This window comes from Chrysoperla carnea, chromosome 4 (genome assembly GCF_905475395.1).
Source record: "Chrysoperla carnea chromosome 4, inChrCarn1.1, whole genome shotgun sequence".
Taxonomy (NCBI): Eukaryota; Metazoa; Arthropoda; class Insecta; order Neuroptera; family Chrysopidae; genus Chrysoperla; species Chrysoperla carnea.
This window is the reverse complement of record NC_058340.1, coordinates 34,475,470-34,493,197: the sequence shown is the minus strand read 5'-3', so window position 1 is coordinate 34,493,197 and position 17,728 is coordinate 34,475,470. Positions and strand designations below refer to the sequence as shown.

Below are 17,728 nucleotides of genomic sequence, written 5' to 3'. Positions count from 1 at the left end.
GCATGGACTCAAAACATACCTTAGATTGATAATGTCTAAGAATTGGCAAAACGGTATAGCGTCTTTCATCGTACATCGCAATGTAGAGGTCGAAGCGCACAGAGTTTCGATACTTGATCTGTAATAATATACCCAAAACACGAGTAATTAAGAACTAATCATAACCATGTTGTGCCATCTTGAGTAGCTTCTTGAGTGTCTTGAATAACTAATTGTTTAAAACGTTTAATTAGTGATCGGTTTTTTTTAATGTTAAATAATTCGAATTTATTTGTTTTAAATTTTCATCTTAGAAAAAATTGTACTATTAAAATTTTTTTGTTTTAAAAATATTACATTATCGAGTAAAATATAAATAATTAATTTCTAAACAAAATAATCAACAACTTAAAAATATTTTTTTTTTTAAATGATCTAAGGTCCGGATAAGTTCGAAATAAAATGCCTTGTTTACAAGTATTGAGCCAGAGTTTATTCTTTTTTTTTCAAGTTCCGTAAAATCTACCAAATAACAACATATCTTACGAACTTGAAAATGTCTAAATAAAAAATGAAACGTGTTAGAACACCATTGATTATTTTAACTGTATCCAATTATTTTTAAAGGATTGAAAGTTTTGTAAAATTTTTTAAGATAATTTATCGCAGTTAATGAATTATTTTTTCTATAATACTTTTGTTAGAGACAACTATGAATGATAGTCAAGCGAAACCTAAAAATTAGAGACGGGTCAAAACCAGATTTTTAATTCTTCGTAAATCAAACCATTGAAATTGAAAGATGAAACCTCGAATCTTGTGCATAATATTTTAGGAATTGATCATCTGGAAGAATCGAATTTGCGGAAGTTCCTAAAGCTTTGAATCTCTATCTCTGGTATCTATTACTTTTAAAAGAATCATTATTTGTTAAATAGCAGATATTTCCTGGATTGGTTGTTATATAAAATATATATTTTTTTAAATTGATAAAAATTGACTGGGATTTGTATATATAAATATTATTTTGAAAATGGAATGTAATATCGGATAATATAACAGGTTTTTTCCAATACTATGAACTGTGTAGCTTAAAAATTATTTTTTTTAGGAATTCACGATAAATTACATCTATCACCGTTTCGAACTTGTTGACGATTATTTACACTCCTACTATTTCGTTCAGATTCTTGTAAAGCTTTTGCTAATGCACGATCACTTTCTTCTTGGGTCATTCCACTATTTTCTTGCATCGATAAAGCTAACGCTCGGGCTAAAGCTTCGTCTTCTGACTATAAAAGTGAAAATTTTTGGTTAGTCATTTGTTCCAGGATGGGGTTATTTGGACACTATCGTGTGTTGAGACTTACGTTAAGATAATTTCGCATAGATGATTAGCGTGAATATACTATCTATGTTTTTTAAGCCTTTCTCAGAATTTTCCCGTGCTAACTCGATCCCATTACAACATAGCCCACCCGTGGATCAGTGAATGAACTTAATCATAAAAAAAGCTATTGATTGTTCACCAGCTCCGACAACGGATTCGTAACCTACGTAAAAATGCTCTAAATTGGTTTTTTGTTTCTTACATGACGCTGTAGAAGCTTTTTTTTAGGGAAAGATAGCGTAAATTAGTTAGCCGTTAGATACATGATTGTGTCCGAATATCCTTACCATTTGTTTATATAAGATTAGAAATATAGGAATAAAATATACTTACAAGATTTCCTTGAACCGTGGCTGGACTAGGAGCTTTACTCTTATACGAATGTCGCTCCAATGCAGCAGCACTATAAAAAATAATTAACCAGGTAAGTAATTTGATTTTATTAAAATTTCGCTCTTCAAAAAAACTGATAATTTAAGGTTTTACAGATTAAGATATTGATTTATATCAATCTTAGATATTTTATATGCTTTTAAACAAAACCGATAATTTCTACTTACCCTGCTTTTCGTTGTGCTGCAGCTTTTCCTTCACATTTATGATCGGCTGGATGGCGATGTTTCAAACAATAATTTAATTTACACTCTTGACATAACACGGGCACAATTTCTTTTATTTTACATCCTTTACTGGAACATTTATTAACATATGCTTTTCGTCTAGTTTTTGCTGGATCCGATTGGCAATCATTATCTATGTGGGCTCCAACTACGATATCAGGTAACATTCCTCGTGCAATAGGTATCAATGTATTGCATAAGGGACAAATAGGCACTTGAACATCTTTTTTATATGCTGATGGGCAGTTATGTTTAGAATAAGTGTAATGTTCGTTGCTAAAAAGTTTTCGAAAAATTAGTAACATCTAAAATGAAGTACGTAAAATAATTCAGGTGTACTTACCAGAATATTTGAGCGCATGCATCACATTTCATTGGAAGAAAATCTAAAAAGAAATTTAATTAAAAAATAATAATTTTCAGAACTATAGCCTTTCTCTAACTTACCTAATTTATTACAAGTACGTTCCAAGCACTGTTTTCCTAAATTTGGTAGTTCCATTATTGCTAAATATTGCGTTACAAATACGATCTAGTAATGCTTACTAACACGTTTGACTAAAACAAATGACTTACATAAATTATTAAATGTTTATATACTAAAACAAATGAATGACTCAATACAATGAATTTTTAACGTAACATTACTAGAAGGTTTCTCAATTTTTAATTTGTCATCAAACCAATAACCAAGGTTAATTTCTGTTGGTACTCTTTGGTTATTTGAAAACCTAAAAGTTACTAAAATAAAGTTTTCTAGAAATTTCTAGACTATTTAAAATATTTTATTTCTTATAGAAAATTTTACAATAAAAAACCAAAACCCCAATGCCAGAATAGTGCCAGATTTTAAAATATCATCTAATCTTTAAGGTTTTTTAAAATGTCATATACTCTGACCGAACTCATTTGATTAATATGATCAAAGAAAAAAATAATATTATTTCTATTAAAATCTGGATTACAACTTCCAAAACGTATGCCAAATTGGAAATTTGTATGAAAACTACATATTATTATCGGTATCTTTAACTAAAAATGCATAAATTTAACAGGATTCGTTTGTGTTTAGAATATCACAGTTATATTTCCGTTTTTTTTGCGAGATTAGGGCTGCTGGGATAGGAATACGAAACTCCCAAGTTCCCCGTTTCTTCAGTATATTTAAGAATCATTTGAAAGCAATTAAAATTTCAATTTATAGAAATGTTTATATTTTCGTTGATTGCTTTTGAAACGGTGGCTCGCCTAGAGTCATAGCCACATTATGCATTTACTGTTTTGACGTTTCATTCTAGGGAATTTTATTTTACCTTCAAAAAACCTAAGCGATACACAGTTTTATTAATACAGCTGTCAATAAACTGTCACAGACAGCAGGTTATGTTTTGTGATAGTAAAAATTAATAAATAAATTTTAGTAAATAATTAATTTGATTTTACGTGTCAGTTTTTATCGTATCAAATATAATCTTAATTTTGATTATGGAATTAATAAAAAAAGCTAAGGTAAGTGATTTATTATATAATTAATTGCTACTAATTAACTCAAAAAGTATCATAAACAATATATTTGCCCTAATTTTTTGTTTGTTTACAAAAATTTACATTAAATTTAAGTAATTGTTGTCATAATCACAAATTATTTTTTGCAATATTTAACATAAAAATCGCATGGGATTGAATAAACCCTTGATACGATAATTAGACAATTACTGAATTCATTAATAATATTTGTTGGTGATTTAATTGTTAGCTCTTTGAATTTTTAATAAAACAATGGAAAATAAATTTTAGTAAATTTACTGAAAGAAATACGTTTTTAATATGATATTTGCTTTTTGAATTTTCTCTTGCGCATGTATTCATAATACCGTTGGTATATTGTTGATACTGGAAAATTAAATAGGTGGGCGATGCTCGTTGAATGTTAATAATAGTAGCTTCGTTTTACGTACAAAATGCATTTGTCGATCACTTGTTTGGGATAAACGCACAGTGAAAACAAACGGAAAAGTTAAATAAGGAAATTCAATTTTTTGAAATTGATTCTGATTTTTGATGAATAGTAAATAAATAATTTTTTTTTTTGTTAAATAAAGTTTTTATTACTGATAGTACAAATATTTATGTTTTAAGAAAACTTTTTATCAGTTGTATTAAAATTGGATTTAAAAATAGATCTTATATTTGTTTGTTAAAATTGGAATAAAATTATAATCTTATCTTCTCAGTAGTTAAATTAAATGAAATACAAATAATCCAATTATCCATATAATAATTATTTATTAAAAATAATAACAATAATTGTGAAGAAATATTACAATAAAAAAATTTAAATTACTTCAAAAATTAATTCCGGTCATTGACTTTTTTTCCAATTTGTTTCCTTTTTGAAATATACAAAAATGATTTAATTTTCAAAAGAACTTTTTGTGTAAATAATTTTTAAAAAAATTGTGAAAAATTATGGAAGAAAATATAGATAATTCATGGAACTACGATTGTACATCGGGAAATGCACCAAATTATATTTTTCCAATATCACCATCAATTTATGCGCGTATACGATCGTGGATATTAAATGAATCGGAAGTATCACCGGAACTTATTAGAGGGAATCCGATTAATCGTAAGGTAAACATAATTTATTTATCTGTATATTTCGAGTTCGATTGTTGTATCTAATCAATTGTTGAGAATGTTTGGATGGAGTTGTTCATAATTTTATGAATAGGTAACACAAATTTTGATAGTTCCCTAGATCTCATTGTATGTATTGTTTCAAAATTGTGTTAACGAATTTTTGAATTATCAAATTTATTTGAAACGATTAAACTTAATGGCGCTTAAGGAACTATTGGACTTAAGCCAGAAGTTTATTTTTATACCCTGTTGTATATGAAAGATATATCAAGGTATACTAATTTTAGTCCTAAGTTTGTAACGCTTAGAAATATTGAAGATACGAATAAAATTTTGGTATCGGTGCTCATATAATCACCTAATAAGTTCATTTTCGTTTGTCCGCTCGCACGCTTGTCCGTCTGTCATCACGATAACTCAAAAACGAAAAGAGTTATCAAACTCAATTTTTTTCTTCCGTACTCAGAACGCAAAAAGTCAGTTTGAGTTCGTAAATGAGCAACATAGGTCAATTGAGCCTTGGGCTCGTAGGACCAATTTTGTATTTGTAAGAGATAGAATAAAAGTTGAAATGTAAAAAAATGTCCTTTATAAAAAACAAACAACTTTTTACAATATGTTTGTTGTTATTGTCAACATGTGCGTAATACTAATACAGGATACCTATCGAAGCCTAATATCGGATAGCCGTAATATGACTTTCCAGTAATTATGCGTCATTCTTTTCAAATGTTTTGTCAAAAACGTATCTCTAATAAATTTCGAAAATGCAGTTTACTTATTAAATATTATTGTTCAGTCATACTTTTCAAATCATTTGATATAAGGGCCAATATAAACGAACTACCACAAAAAATGAAAAATATGACCCAAAATTAGTGGGTTTAAAAAAAATTTCATTTTAATACGATAAAATTTGGTCAAAATATCTAAAAAATTGATTTTTTGAACTTGATGACGTCATAAAAATCCAAAAAAGTTGATTTTGCTCCACCACACGCAAATTTTATCCAACTTTGAACAATCAAGTATGTAATTCCATTAATTTTGGGTTATACTTTTCAAATTTGGTTTATACTTTTCAATTTTTTTTTAAGATACCTTAAATTTGGCCATATTACCCTAAATCATCGAAATACAGGAAAATACGGTTGATTTAGCTGTTTGCCGACAAGTTATGGAGGGTGTATTTTTTCCGAGTTTTGCTACCTAGATTTACGTGTTGATATTTGACGTTAGGATGTTTTTTTTGTTTTATAAAATAGATTTTTATGCGAGCATGAAAAATACCCAAGATAGATAAAAAAAATGTTTCCGCGGCATGTTTGTACCATCATCTATTTCCTTTATCTATATTTTTTTAGATGAAAAAAGGTTAAAAATAGAATAAAAAAAAGTTATTGTGTAGAGTTTTCCACTGAAAAACATAAATAATAACATGATATTTTAATATTTTTTCTAAAATAAAATAAAATTCACTGAAAAATAATATTCTCTTAGGAGATTTGAAATAAAGTATTTACGGCAATATAGAAAAAGCACTAATTAAAAATATATAACATAATACTTTTTATTCCCTATTTAATACATAAATTAATTTAATATATTAATAAAAATTAAGTATCTCAGGTTCAAATATCCAAGATTCACTGTTTGATTTCTTTGAACATTAAAATTTAAAAGACAAGCTTTTATTGTGCTAAAAAGTAAAAAATAATTTTGTGGGAGTCACTCATGTATATTCGTAAAAGCTTGAGGTGCTCCGAATAATTGTTGATATTTTTTATTAAGCGCCTCAAGCTTTTAAGAATCGTCATGTATGAGTGACTACTACAAAATTATTTTCTACTTTTTAGTAATATAAAAATTGACATATAGTGACACAGACTGTACATCATTTTCATCAATTAATCCATACATCCATCAAACAATAAAAACAATCTCAAATTTTTTATCTATTTATGAATTCAGATTTAGGGTGTTAGGCTAGAACCCTTTATCGCTGTTTTCATCTTTGGTACGTCTTATCTAAAAATAGCATGTTATCTTTTTCCTATAAAAAATTATAAGAAAAAACATTTAGACCGTGGGAGAGAAAGGGTGCTTTGTAAAATGATTAATGCATACTTGAAATTTCGTTAATTGTTTGTTTTTGGAGAGTCTACCGAACTTCTCTTTACGACTGTTTTCGAAAGCGCACGATGACATCATATTTAAGCTATCGGTCTGAAAAAACTCAGCAAAGAATTTGTCGGACACTATGGTCACTTGATAACATTAATAATTATTAAACAACAAAATATTTTGTCCGACAAAAATACTGCACCGATAAGCGTGTCTGCGACCTCGAACATGCCGTACTTAAATATTTTTGTCTTTCAATTCATACGTCGTTCATTTTTGCTGAATTGTTAAATTTGTGTCCGACAAATTCCCTGCTGTGTTTTTTCAGACCAATAGCTTAAATATGACGTTATTGTTCTCATTTGAGAACGCAGCGCTTTCGAAAAAAGTCGTAAAGAGAAGTTTATAGACTCGCCAAAAGGAAGTAACTTACAAAATTTCAAGTATGTATTAATCATTTTACAAAGCATCTTTTCTGTACCATGGTCTAATTATAAGATTCAGAAAATAAGATTAGATGTAACCATTTAAACAAAACTACTAGTGTACTATATATATTGACCAACCAACTGCGACTCGTGAGGAATTCCACAGAGCGCACCAAATCTTTTTATCTGGTATTCCAGTCTTTAACAATTCGGAAGAAATAACTTTCGTCTAGTCGATTCGTAACAAAATATCAACAATAATTTACGTTCTTTTTATTGCGTATAGGTAATTTTATTACAGATATGATATACAAATTACATACAGAACAAAATTATATCTTAATAATCAAATCGGTTTAATCGTGTGTGCCAGATCGGCGCAGTACATAATTAGATCGTGAGTTTAGTTTTCGTCCTTAGGAAGCACAATAAGCTTTAAAATGAAAAGAATTTCAAAGAATTCTAAATCTTTTTACCCAAATACTGGGTAATACATTGTTCTTATCTCAACTAATATGAAACATTCTGTATATAAAGCATTGCCTGTATAAAATCTTAAAAATATAGATTTCGAACTCTTTGAAAGTATTGTTTGTACATCATTATCCATTGTATTTCATATCAGAATTAATTATTAAAATTGCTTTTAAAAACATTAAAAAAAGTTAATTAATTACTAAGAAAAAATAATTTTATAAAGATAAAATAACACACAAAAAAGTAAAAGTAATCATCTAATAATGTTAAAAAAAAAGTAAAACAGATACTCAGTCAAGTCTCAATGATTGAGAGGAATATATGCGTTAAAATGTATGTTAAAGTCATTATAATTGTTCTCATGTTATAATTAATAGTGAACAAGTGAAAACAAACAATTGACTGAATTAATTGTTGAAATACCATGTATAGACAGTCTTGATTACTCTTATTACACATACATCACATTACACATACATCCATGTCACACATACATATTTGATATTCCCATATAATATACATACTATACAATTTGCGCCTAATTTGCCACCCCCCCCACCCGCGGGTAAATAGTGATGTTTAAGAATAAATGTTTCAAACAAAAGTTGTGTCTTTTTTTTTATAAGTAACATTTTTTACATTTAAACTTTTGTTTTATCTCTAACGGTTTATAAGATGGATCATATGGATCCAAGACCCAGATGACCTATGTTTCTCATTTACGAAATCGACCTCACTTTTTACGTCTTGTGTACACTGTCGGGCAGACAGCCGAAAATGGACTAATTAGGTGATTTTATGCACACCGATACCAAAATTTAGTTCGTAGCATTAATATTTTTAAGCATTAGAAACTTGGGACTAAACTTAGTATACCTTGTTATATTTCATATATACATGGTATAAAAATAGTCAATGCGTAGGTGTTTAAACATAACAAATGTGGTACAAATTTGAAATTTAAGATTTAGGCACATGTTTTATAAGCTTTTAATACTCCCATTAAATTAGGTGAAATTTACTGAAGTTTTGGAGGCAGCCGTGCCATCTTTTCCAAGTACGGTTTACGTTTTTTTATCTGTAGAATAAAAATTTTCATACGAGCACGTTTTTCCATGACATTATTTTGCAATTTTCTCGAAAAGTATTTAAGAGAACAAATAAATCAGTTCAAAGTTATCGGGTTTAAAATTCTCGAGCGATTTGTGTACATAAACTTTTTCTTACCTTTCATATTTCAGAAAAATCTTCATCAATGAACAATTTTTCATGTTTTTAGGTGTTGTTTTTTTTTTAAATTTTTCTTAAAAACTGTTCATTTTAGGAAACTCCTCAATTTTTTGCATTTTTTGAAAAATCGATATTTAAATAAAATTTTTCACGTTTTTCCGCAGTTTTTCTGAAATTTAGAAGTGGAGAAAACTTTCCAGTCCAAAGTTGTAGGGCGTAAAATTTTCAATCGACCCATATATATCGTTTTTTCCGGCTTATAATGTTTACCACTAGAAGGCGGAAAACAATAGGTCGATCGATAATATTACGCCCGATAACTTTGCGTTGACTTATTTTTTCTCTAAAATACATAGTTTTTGAGTAAAAATACGAAATCGCCGTTTGTTTTTCTGTGCATATGAAAATTTTTATTCTACATGATCTGAGAGACGGTATAAGGTCGATTTTCACCCATCTGATAACCAGATGAGATTTTACACCCTCCCATTCCCCTTAGCTCCCATAAACCCTCAATGTTTAGTTATCAAGTTATAAATTAATTACGTATCCGTTTGAACCCACACAATCTCAAAAACCATTGCGCTGCCAAAGTTTTTATACTGTTATTAATTTATCTATAGCTCGAAAAATTGTATACACTCATTCTTTGGTCACTATTAAACATTTAATGGGCCGTACCTACACATAAATCTACCCTTGACCACAAGAAATTTTTAACCCTTCTCCTATCACTAACCATACTGTGTGGTTTTAATGAAGAATGCGATGTGTTTGGGGTCTACCGCATAGACTATTATAAAAATATCTTTCACAGTCTCATACCTACACTTACGTTATTAATTATAATTTTCATTTATTCAAATTACATGTTTTTTGTACAGTGAATTTGTTTCATTTTTCTGACATACATTTTATTAAAGTCAATTGGAAAGTAACTTTTGACGCTATTTTATAGCTTTAAGGATCCGTTAAAGAAGAGGGAGGATATTTTACTTTCAGAATTTTTTTAATTTTTTTCTGAAAGTCACAAATATACTTTGATGTATGAAAAATCAACCCCGCAAAGTTTCGTATTTCGATTTTTCGTAATTTTTGTAACCCTGTAACCCTTTTGAAAAAAAACACAAATTTCTGCCTGTTTTAGAATTTGATAAAATGCGGCAGATGAGGCTATGTTGAACCTAAATAATACAAAATTCGGATACAATAAATAAACACGATTTTTGTAATTTTGGAGTCAAAAATACTTGAAATAATGAGTTTTATGGAAATTTTGAACAAAAATTTTTCCCGATTTTCTGAATGAGTACCTGCTACTTTTCGAAAAACTCGAATAAAACACAAAAAATCATCATACCTCATTCATACATTTGAACAGTATCAATCATCACCTCATTCATACATTTGAACAGTTTTGTTATAAGTTACTATGGTTTCCATAATATTCGTCTATTTATTCAACGCCTGTTTAAATCCAAACAAAGCCTGTTATCGTAGTTCGATTTAAAGGACTCGGGTGTCACATGACAAAATGATTTTCCCAATATTCCATAATGTAAAATCGTTTACAATTACCCTGTACGTGTAACATTTCATTGTTTCATTATAATTTCTGCACATGATAGAAGATTTTAATTTTAATTAAATATGGAGCTGCTAAGCATGAATATGAACGAACATAACATAATCAACTTGTTAATCATTATGTGTACAACATATTATATTTATAATTAATTAATTATTATAATAATAATGGTTTGGATAAAGGACTAAGGCCAAACCAAGTATTTGACAGTTATTTCAGAAGAAAGACAAATGAATTGAATTTGATTTATATGTGCTCTGAAAAAAATTCTTAATACCAAACGATATGAAGTTGTATCAATCTCATCGCGAGATCATATATGGCGAATGGTGCCACGAATGTGATTCAACTACGGTACGGGGTTGAGTGGTAAAGTTGACACAAACGCATGAGTTGTTTGTATGAAAGTAATACACTATCTAAAAATTTTAAATATTGTTGTTTTGTAATGCAACATAGTTTTAAACAAATCTTATATGGGAAACTGACCTGGTTAGTTAGGAAATGGAGTAAATGAAAAGCCTCTTTAAGTGGTAAAAAGTATTAAGCTCTTTGGGATTCTAGTTTTCCAGGTTCCACTGTAATGAAATAAAGAATGTGCGAAATCGGTTTGTCCAATAATCGAAAGACATCTTGCAAATTGCTACAAAAGACTTTTTTAAAATACAAGCTTTTATTGTAATAAATAGTAGAAAATAGTCATTTCTATGAGTCACTCATATATGATTATTTGTAAAAGCTTTAGGCGTTCTGAATCATCCTTTATATTTGAAATTGAGCAACTCCAGCTTTAAGAAAGTCATGACTCCGAGAAATCATTATTTTCCATTTTTAATTACAATAAAGCTTGTCCTTAAAAAGTATTTCTCAATAACTTTCTTATTTGAATACCATCCTCAAAGTATATAATATGACAGCCTCTAAAACTATCCGTTCTGAAATAACGGATAAATACTACGCCCAGTTCTAGACCTATTAGGTTTCTGTGCTGTCTATTATTATTGATTTTTTTATATCTAATTATATTAAATATTAATTAATAGAACCAGCTAACCGTATTTACTATTAATAATAAATAGACTTACTACAATAACGGTCATGATGTGAACGTTAATCTTATTGTAAATACTAGATAACAATGGGTATAAATCCATAATATATATTATAAATGTGAAAGTAAGGATGTTTGTTTGTTTGTTATGCTTTCACTCAAAAACTAACTAGAATGGTTTTTAATGAAATTGTATAGCAATATAGCTGATATATCAGAATAACACATGAACTATAATTTATAAAGATATATTTATAAAAAAAAAATTGAATTTAATCTGACATTTACTATTGTAAACTTTTACAGAAGTCTTTAATTTATCATAGATCTCCATCTATGTTCATCATTTTGAACCATAAATTAAAGATTTCTGTAAAAATTTAAAATAGTAAATGTCAAACAATTCATGGCTATCTTTTCTGATATACTCAATGAATTATGACTATTATGCAATTAAAAAAATTGTGCATATCTTTTAGCTGCGTAAAACAATTTCTTTAAGTGTAATTGAAGGGGGATAAGTGAGATCAAAGGAGGTGGAGGCTATAAGGCGGTGGTTTTATTTATCAAGCTAGTACTGTAATAAAGATACCTGTGTTTTGCCTACTCGTATGTAGGAGCATAGTCTATACAGTTATTCACTCTGGTCCCTGGTATTTGAAAGTAGGAGTCTTATTTATAGTATTTGTCTTCTCATAATAGAAAAAATTGTCAATAATCATCGAAAAAAAAGTGAAATAAGATAAGTAAAGACAAGAAAATTTTTATGTTTTTAGTCTTCATTACTTAATTAAATCATTTTACAGTTTTTGATAGTCCCGTCCATATTAAAAAGTGACACCTACTACGTCTACTGACTTACAAATTTCAGTGAATGGACGAATTTTTAAATTTTTCCTACAGCAATATCTCCGAAATTAGGAAGTGAAGAATTCTGCAGTCAATTATAAAACACTCTGTATAGTCGCAACAGTGATGTAATCAGTAAGTTTTTTTGGGCGTGGACTATAAATAATACATTTATCCTAAGAAAAAATAAAGATTGATTAGTTTAGATTTTACCTATACCTAGAATATTCATAGGTAAGTTTTCTTATATTAAGTTAACTTTTGTTTAAGTTTTCTTTATGTAGTTGTTATTTGTGCTAAAATGAAATTATTATTTTCTTTTTAAAATGTATGCAAATAGACTGTACGTGCAAGTAGTTTTCCAGCATTCTGTTTTTCTACACATATTGTTTTTGTTATTTTCATTTCAAATATATATATAACTTTTATAAATATGTCGACTGAACATATTTACATAAATTTTATTTCAACATTTTGTACGTAGAAACTTCGATATAATTTGATATTGCTACCAACACGTGTACACTATATTCTAGGTAATAATATTATTTGTTGTGTCTTCGTTTGTGAATTGAACTTAAGGTTGTTGGTATATTATTATACAGTGAAACCTGGCTAAGTGAGACATTAAGGGACCTGCAAATTTGTCTCACTTATAGAGGTATTCGACTTATCCAGTGTCTCAGATATCCAAGTATAAATAAATATCTGTCTTATTTACAGAGGGCTCCATTAATAGAAGTCAGAATACTATATCAAATTAAATATTATAATAATATATAGTGCTTTTTTTTTTAATCATCGGTCCACTTACCGGAACGTTTTTGCTACAAAGTTGCTTGACGTTTTAGTTTTCCTTGTCCTTCAAAACATTGTGATTGAATTTTATTTTTATTCTGAACTATTATACAAAGAGTAGATTTTGGCACATTAAATTCGACACAGACTTCATCGCGAATCTTCCCATTTTCATAAACTGATATTTACTTTAGTATTTTACGTATTGATAACGATTTTAGCCTTCGTTTCGACATTTTTCAAATAAACATCCATATGATAGTGAAGTAAAAATAAAACTGAAGGTCATTGAGACTCAAAATTAGTTAAATGTGGGATTTGCGGGTAGAATAACAATAAGTAAGTAAACAAACAAAACGATTTAATCTCAGTTCTCAGTTACAGAGGTTAATGCATAGAAAATTCACTCGTCTCAGTTATAGACGTGACAATAAAATCGAAAGTACAAATCCCAGATATACAGATATGCTTCGTCCCACTAACAGAGGTAATTCAGTGCCAAAGTGTTGGGACCTTAGCTTGAGTTCTAGTTATGAAGATTTCTCACTTATCTAGGTCCCACTTAGCCAAGTTTCACTGTAGTAATGAAATTCTTCTACAATTTATTGAAAGGTGGAGTTCGTTAACGGAAAATATCGGAGAGTATACAGGCTGTTCTATAATTAACTACAGACTTCTTCACTTCCTCAATTAGTTGAAAGTTTTATAGAACACCGTGTATAAAGACAGGTAAAATAAGGTCACTATTTTGGGAATTTCTCGATAATATTATATTAGAAAAAATGTCGCATGAATTGAATTCCTTGTAGTCGGATTTATGTGCATCCAAGTACGAAGGGAAAGAAGTACTAAATTAAAAATTTCAAGATTATACGGTTAATGGTTTTTGAAACATGCTAGGATATCGAAAATTTACGGTACATATTCGTACAAGGAAGGTCAAAAAAGGGGTACATAGAAGTACGTTCAGACCTTACGCTAACGTTCTCTTAAGTTTGCAATAGTGAAAGTAGTGACTATTCACTATTTGTTAGTGAAAAGTATACCATTATTTCAAATAACACTTGCAATATTAAGACAAATCTATTGACGTAAGAATCGAAATGAAATGAAATCGATCTACGCGCTCAGAGCGCCACAAGGGAACAAACATAAATACATAGACTCTTCTTCGCGGCGCGTAGTGTAAATATAATTTTGGGTTCTATATATACACTAATCTTATTGCAGAATTCTCGAATAAGTTTACATTTGCGCCTGATTCATAAGCAATGACTATCTTATTTTAACGAAAACTATACTTTATGTTAAATATTTCAACCATGTTTGTTTGAACTAGAAATGGACTTTTTGCAAATACGAACGCAATCAAGTAGAGAGAGAATAAGGTTTTTCTACAACACCGTAGGGTATGAAAACGTGGTCGTATTGTTATACAATTTATTCTACTCATCTGTCAGATGTTGATAGTTTCTAAAATAAATAGATGTAATATGGATTTGAAATTAAATGAAAACTTTAATTTCAAATATGGTTTTTACTTCTGTATAGAATTAAACGAAAAATAATATTAGATCTAAAATGTTCTAGAATGTTCTAGGGCAAAAAGAGCTCAAACATTTATAAGTAACATAGACAAAGATTCTCCATCGGAAATAGAACACTGAATTATTGGCTATTTCGAACTTTTTTTGGTAAAATCTTTTTTCTGTAGTTTATCGATTTGCCGGTTTGGTGGTTGCATATCTCGTAGGAGTATTAAATTTCTTAACAAAATTTTAGAATTTTCCTTTTGGAATTACCAGGCTTAAATGGCGAATAATTCGAAAAATGATACATTCCTGGCATAAATATTTGATCTGAAAATATTTACTCTCTTATTTTTTGGAATTTTCTTCTCTTTACAATCTTTATGAGGAGAAAAGTTTCTGAAAACGCTAAATGTTTAAAAAAATGAAATAATCTGAGGGGCGTATAATCAAGCAGATAGTTTGTGACCCAGTGGCCAAGGTTTTATCTAGAAAATGATGGAAGTTTTCTGTAACAGAACTTTGATAGCTACTTTTGATACGTTTAACCAATCAATTAATAACCTTTGAATAAAGAGTACGGTACCAAATTTGATCATGCAATTTAGACGAAATCGTATTATTTGTCCCGACTCTCGATATCAGTATAAATCCTCCAGAGTTCACAAGAGATTTTTTGACTTTTTGTTTCATATTCAGATAAATTTGACATATCTGAGCACCTTTAAAGCATTAAACGTAACGCATCGTACAATATTATGATTCGGTGATATAATTAGGTTAATTTCACTATCTTCCGACTTTTAATTTGGTCACTTTACTTAATTATTTAATCTAAAAATGTTTGACCTGAACTCATTTCAATAAAAACAATTGCAATTTAGGTCATTATCCTAAATAATATCCTCATAATAATTGCAAATGCTACATAAATTTATTACATCATTATTAAAAGAGTAGAGTTTAAAACTAAAATCGATAATGAAGAACATAATTGAAAAACCTGGGCCGACGGTAGTATTATAAATGTCAAAGAAATTATGTTATTTGCTTGAATGTTGTCATAAATAAAACATCGTAATGGTATGAATAATGAAAAATTTTGCTGGTTTGAAAAAAAAAATTGTTGGTAGTATAATTTACAATATTATAGGTTTATTAACGGTACCGGTAAAGGTTGATTTAAGTTAAAGGTTTTCAATCGAAAATGTTTGTAGTTTGACTAATCTGATTAAAAGTTTATTTTTGCTACATAATATTTATAAAATTTAAGGTCTAAATCAGTATGGGCTTTGAATAAGCCAATAATTCTAGGAAATTTCTTCGAGTTTACATGTACACGTTTATAAAAAAATAATAAACGACAATTTAATAAATTTGAATTGAATTATACTCTTCTCTTCAGTCAATGTGTGGCAATCATAAGCAAGCTTAAATTGCTAAAAAAATAGCAGTATTCTATGGAATAATTAGACCATACAGAAGGAAGTTCATTCATATTTTAACAGTATTGTTGTAAATTACTATGCTTTCTAAATATCCATCCATTTATCCTACGCCTAATGAAAGTCAGTTTAAATTTGTTATCGTAGCTCTCTTTTAAGGCATCATATGACAAGATGATTTTCTCAATATAAAAGCATGTGAGCCTAAACGATGGTTTGGTGTCAAAAGCAAATTAGCCGATTACCTTTTACACGAAGTCTAAGAGATCTAATAGTCGGCTAAGAGGATGCTAGTTGGCCAATAAAACATAGTAAATTGTAGATTGCAAACAGTTTTGTTTCGCAAAGAATATCCTATCGTAAAGTGTACTTAGAAATAATGGTAATAATATGTAGGAGCTTTATACGTATATGTTAGCCATTATCTACACCGAAGTATGTGTTATGTGCAATACCAGAGGCGTATCATCAAAGTTTTCTGATAATCTTAAATGCAAGAAACATCTCTCATGGGGAGAGACAGTAGAGCACAGTGTTTATGGCAGGAAGAAGTTACATTTTGTTCTTGTGTATATCATTGATTTTTCTTATCGTTTTCAATACTCAAACGGCTAACAACAAGCCTATTTGATCTCAATGATTTGATTTAACCAATATTGAGAATCAATGATTCTAGGAAATAATATTATTCTACATTAATTGAATGACACTATTGATATTAATGTCCTAACTCTACAGCTTAACCAACCCATCGAAGCTTGTTGCACATATACCAAAAAATATACTAAATGTTATACAAATAATCAATATGTTTATTTCAAATTCTCTGTTAATTGGTTACAACAATCTTCATGAAGTTGACTCAATCACATATGGACTAGACATGATAGATATGCGATCATAATAACCAAATACTCTATTTAAAGCAAACGCAAAGAAGTTTTCTTTTAATTCATCGATTCGCTTTATTTACACGATTATATATTCCAACTAAGTACAATTTTAGTTCCCATTAATAAAATACATGGCTTTAAACTAAAATCAATCTCTCTCATAGAAGTAATGGTTTTGTTTATTTAACTTCAGTGATTTTGTTTCAATGAATTCATATTTTAAATTCAATCCCATTCTATTGTAATTACAAATGTTTAGCTGTACTTGTTCCAATTGTTAGGCAATTATTTGAAAGTATTTTTACTTTATTTTAATATGAAACGACCAACTTCGGGATGAGGTTGTCATTATTTTAATTTGTTTTCAGTGTACTGCTTCTTAAAATTGATTTAGACTTTTGAGTTGCCGAATCTTTGATAGATACGCCATTGTATCATAGATATTGATTCCTTTCCATACATACCTACATTTGAGGTATAAACTACTTCATTACATAAATTAACATGAAAATATCATGTTCATGTTTATTGCCAATTTTCATCCTGTTTCTCCTTTAGTAACATAAAAATATATCAATTCTATCAAAATGATATTTGTATTATTTTAAAAACTTTATAAGTATTATATTTTTCATTCAGGGTTGTTTCAATATTTACGTTATAACAGACAACATTATTTCT

General features: G+C 28.7%; 2 protein-coding genes across 3 annotated transcripts in view; one reads left to right on the top strand and one right to left on the bottom strand.

Moving 5' to 3' along the window:
- Positions 1–1,066: 1,066 nt before the first annotated feature.
- On the bottom strand, positions 1,067–2,659 carry LOC123299145 (AN1-type zinc finger protein 2A-like). The gene is made up of 5 exons (XM_044881402.1): positions 2,437–2,659; positions 2,333–2,375; positions 1,930–2,265; positions 1,703–1,772; positions 1,067–1,271 (listed from the first exon to the last, which is right to left on the bottom strand). The coding sequence occupies exons 1-5, from the start codon at positions 2,489–2,491 to the stop codon at positions 1,095–1,097; spliced, it is 681 nt and encodes a 226-aa protein (XP_044737337.1). The 5' UTR covers positions 2,492–2,659; the 3' UTR covers positions 1,067–1,094.
- Positions 2,660–3,352: 693 nt separating this feature from the next.
- The window catches only part of LOC123299136 (myotubularin-related protein 6), a 38,613-nt gene continuing 24,237 nt past the window's right edge, over positions 3,353–17,728 (top strand). For both annotated transcript variants that reach the window (XM_044881389.1, XR_006535304.1), the window contains exon 1: positions 3,353–3,498. In XM_044881389.1, coding sequence (XP_044737324.1) covers positions 3,475–3,498 — 24 coding nt within the window. In that variant the 5' untranslated portion in view covers positions 3,353–3,474. The remainder of the gene's footprint in view (positions 3,499–17,728) is intronic.

Coding starts and splice junctions, on each gene's coding strand:
- LOC123299145 (XM_044881402.1), bottom strand. CDS start 2,491: ATGGAACTACCAAATTTAGGAAAACAGTGCTTGGAACGTACTTGTAAT. Junction 2,266..2,332: donor GCATGCGCTCAAATATTCTG/GTAAGTACACCT, acceptor AAAACTTTTTAG/CAACGAACATTACACTTATT. Junction 1,773..1,929: donor GCAGCACAACGAAAAGCAGG/GTAAGTAGAAAT, acceptor TATTTTTTATAG/TGCTGCTGCATTGGAGCGAC.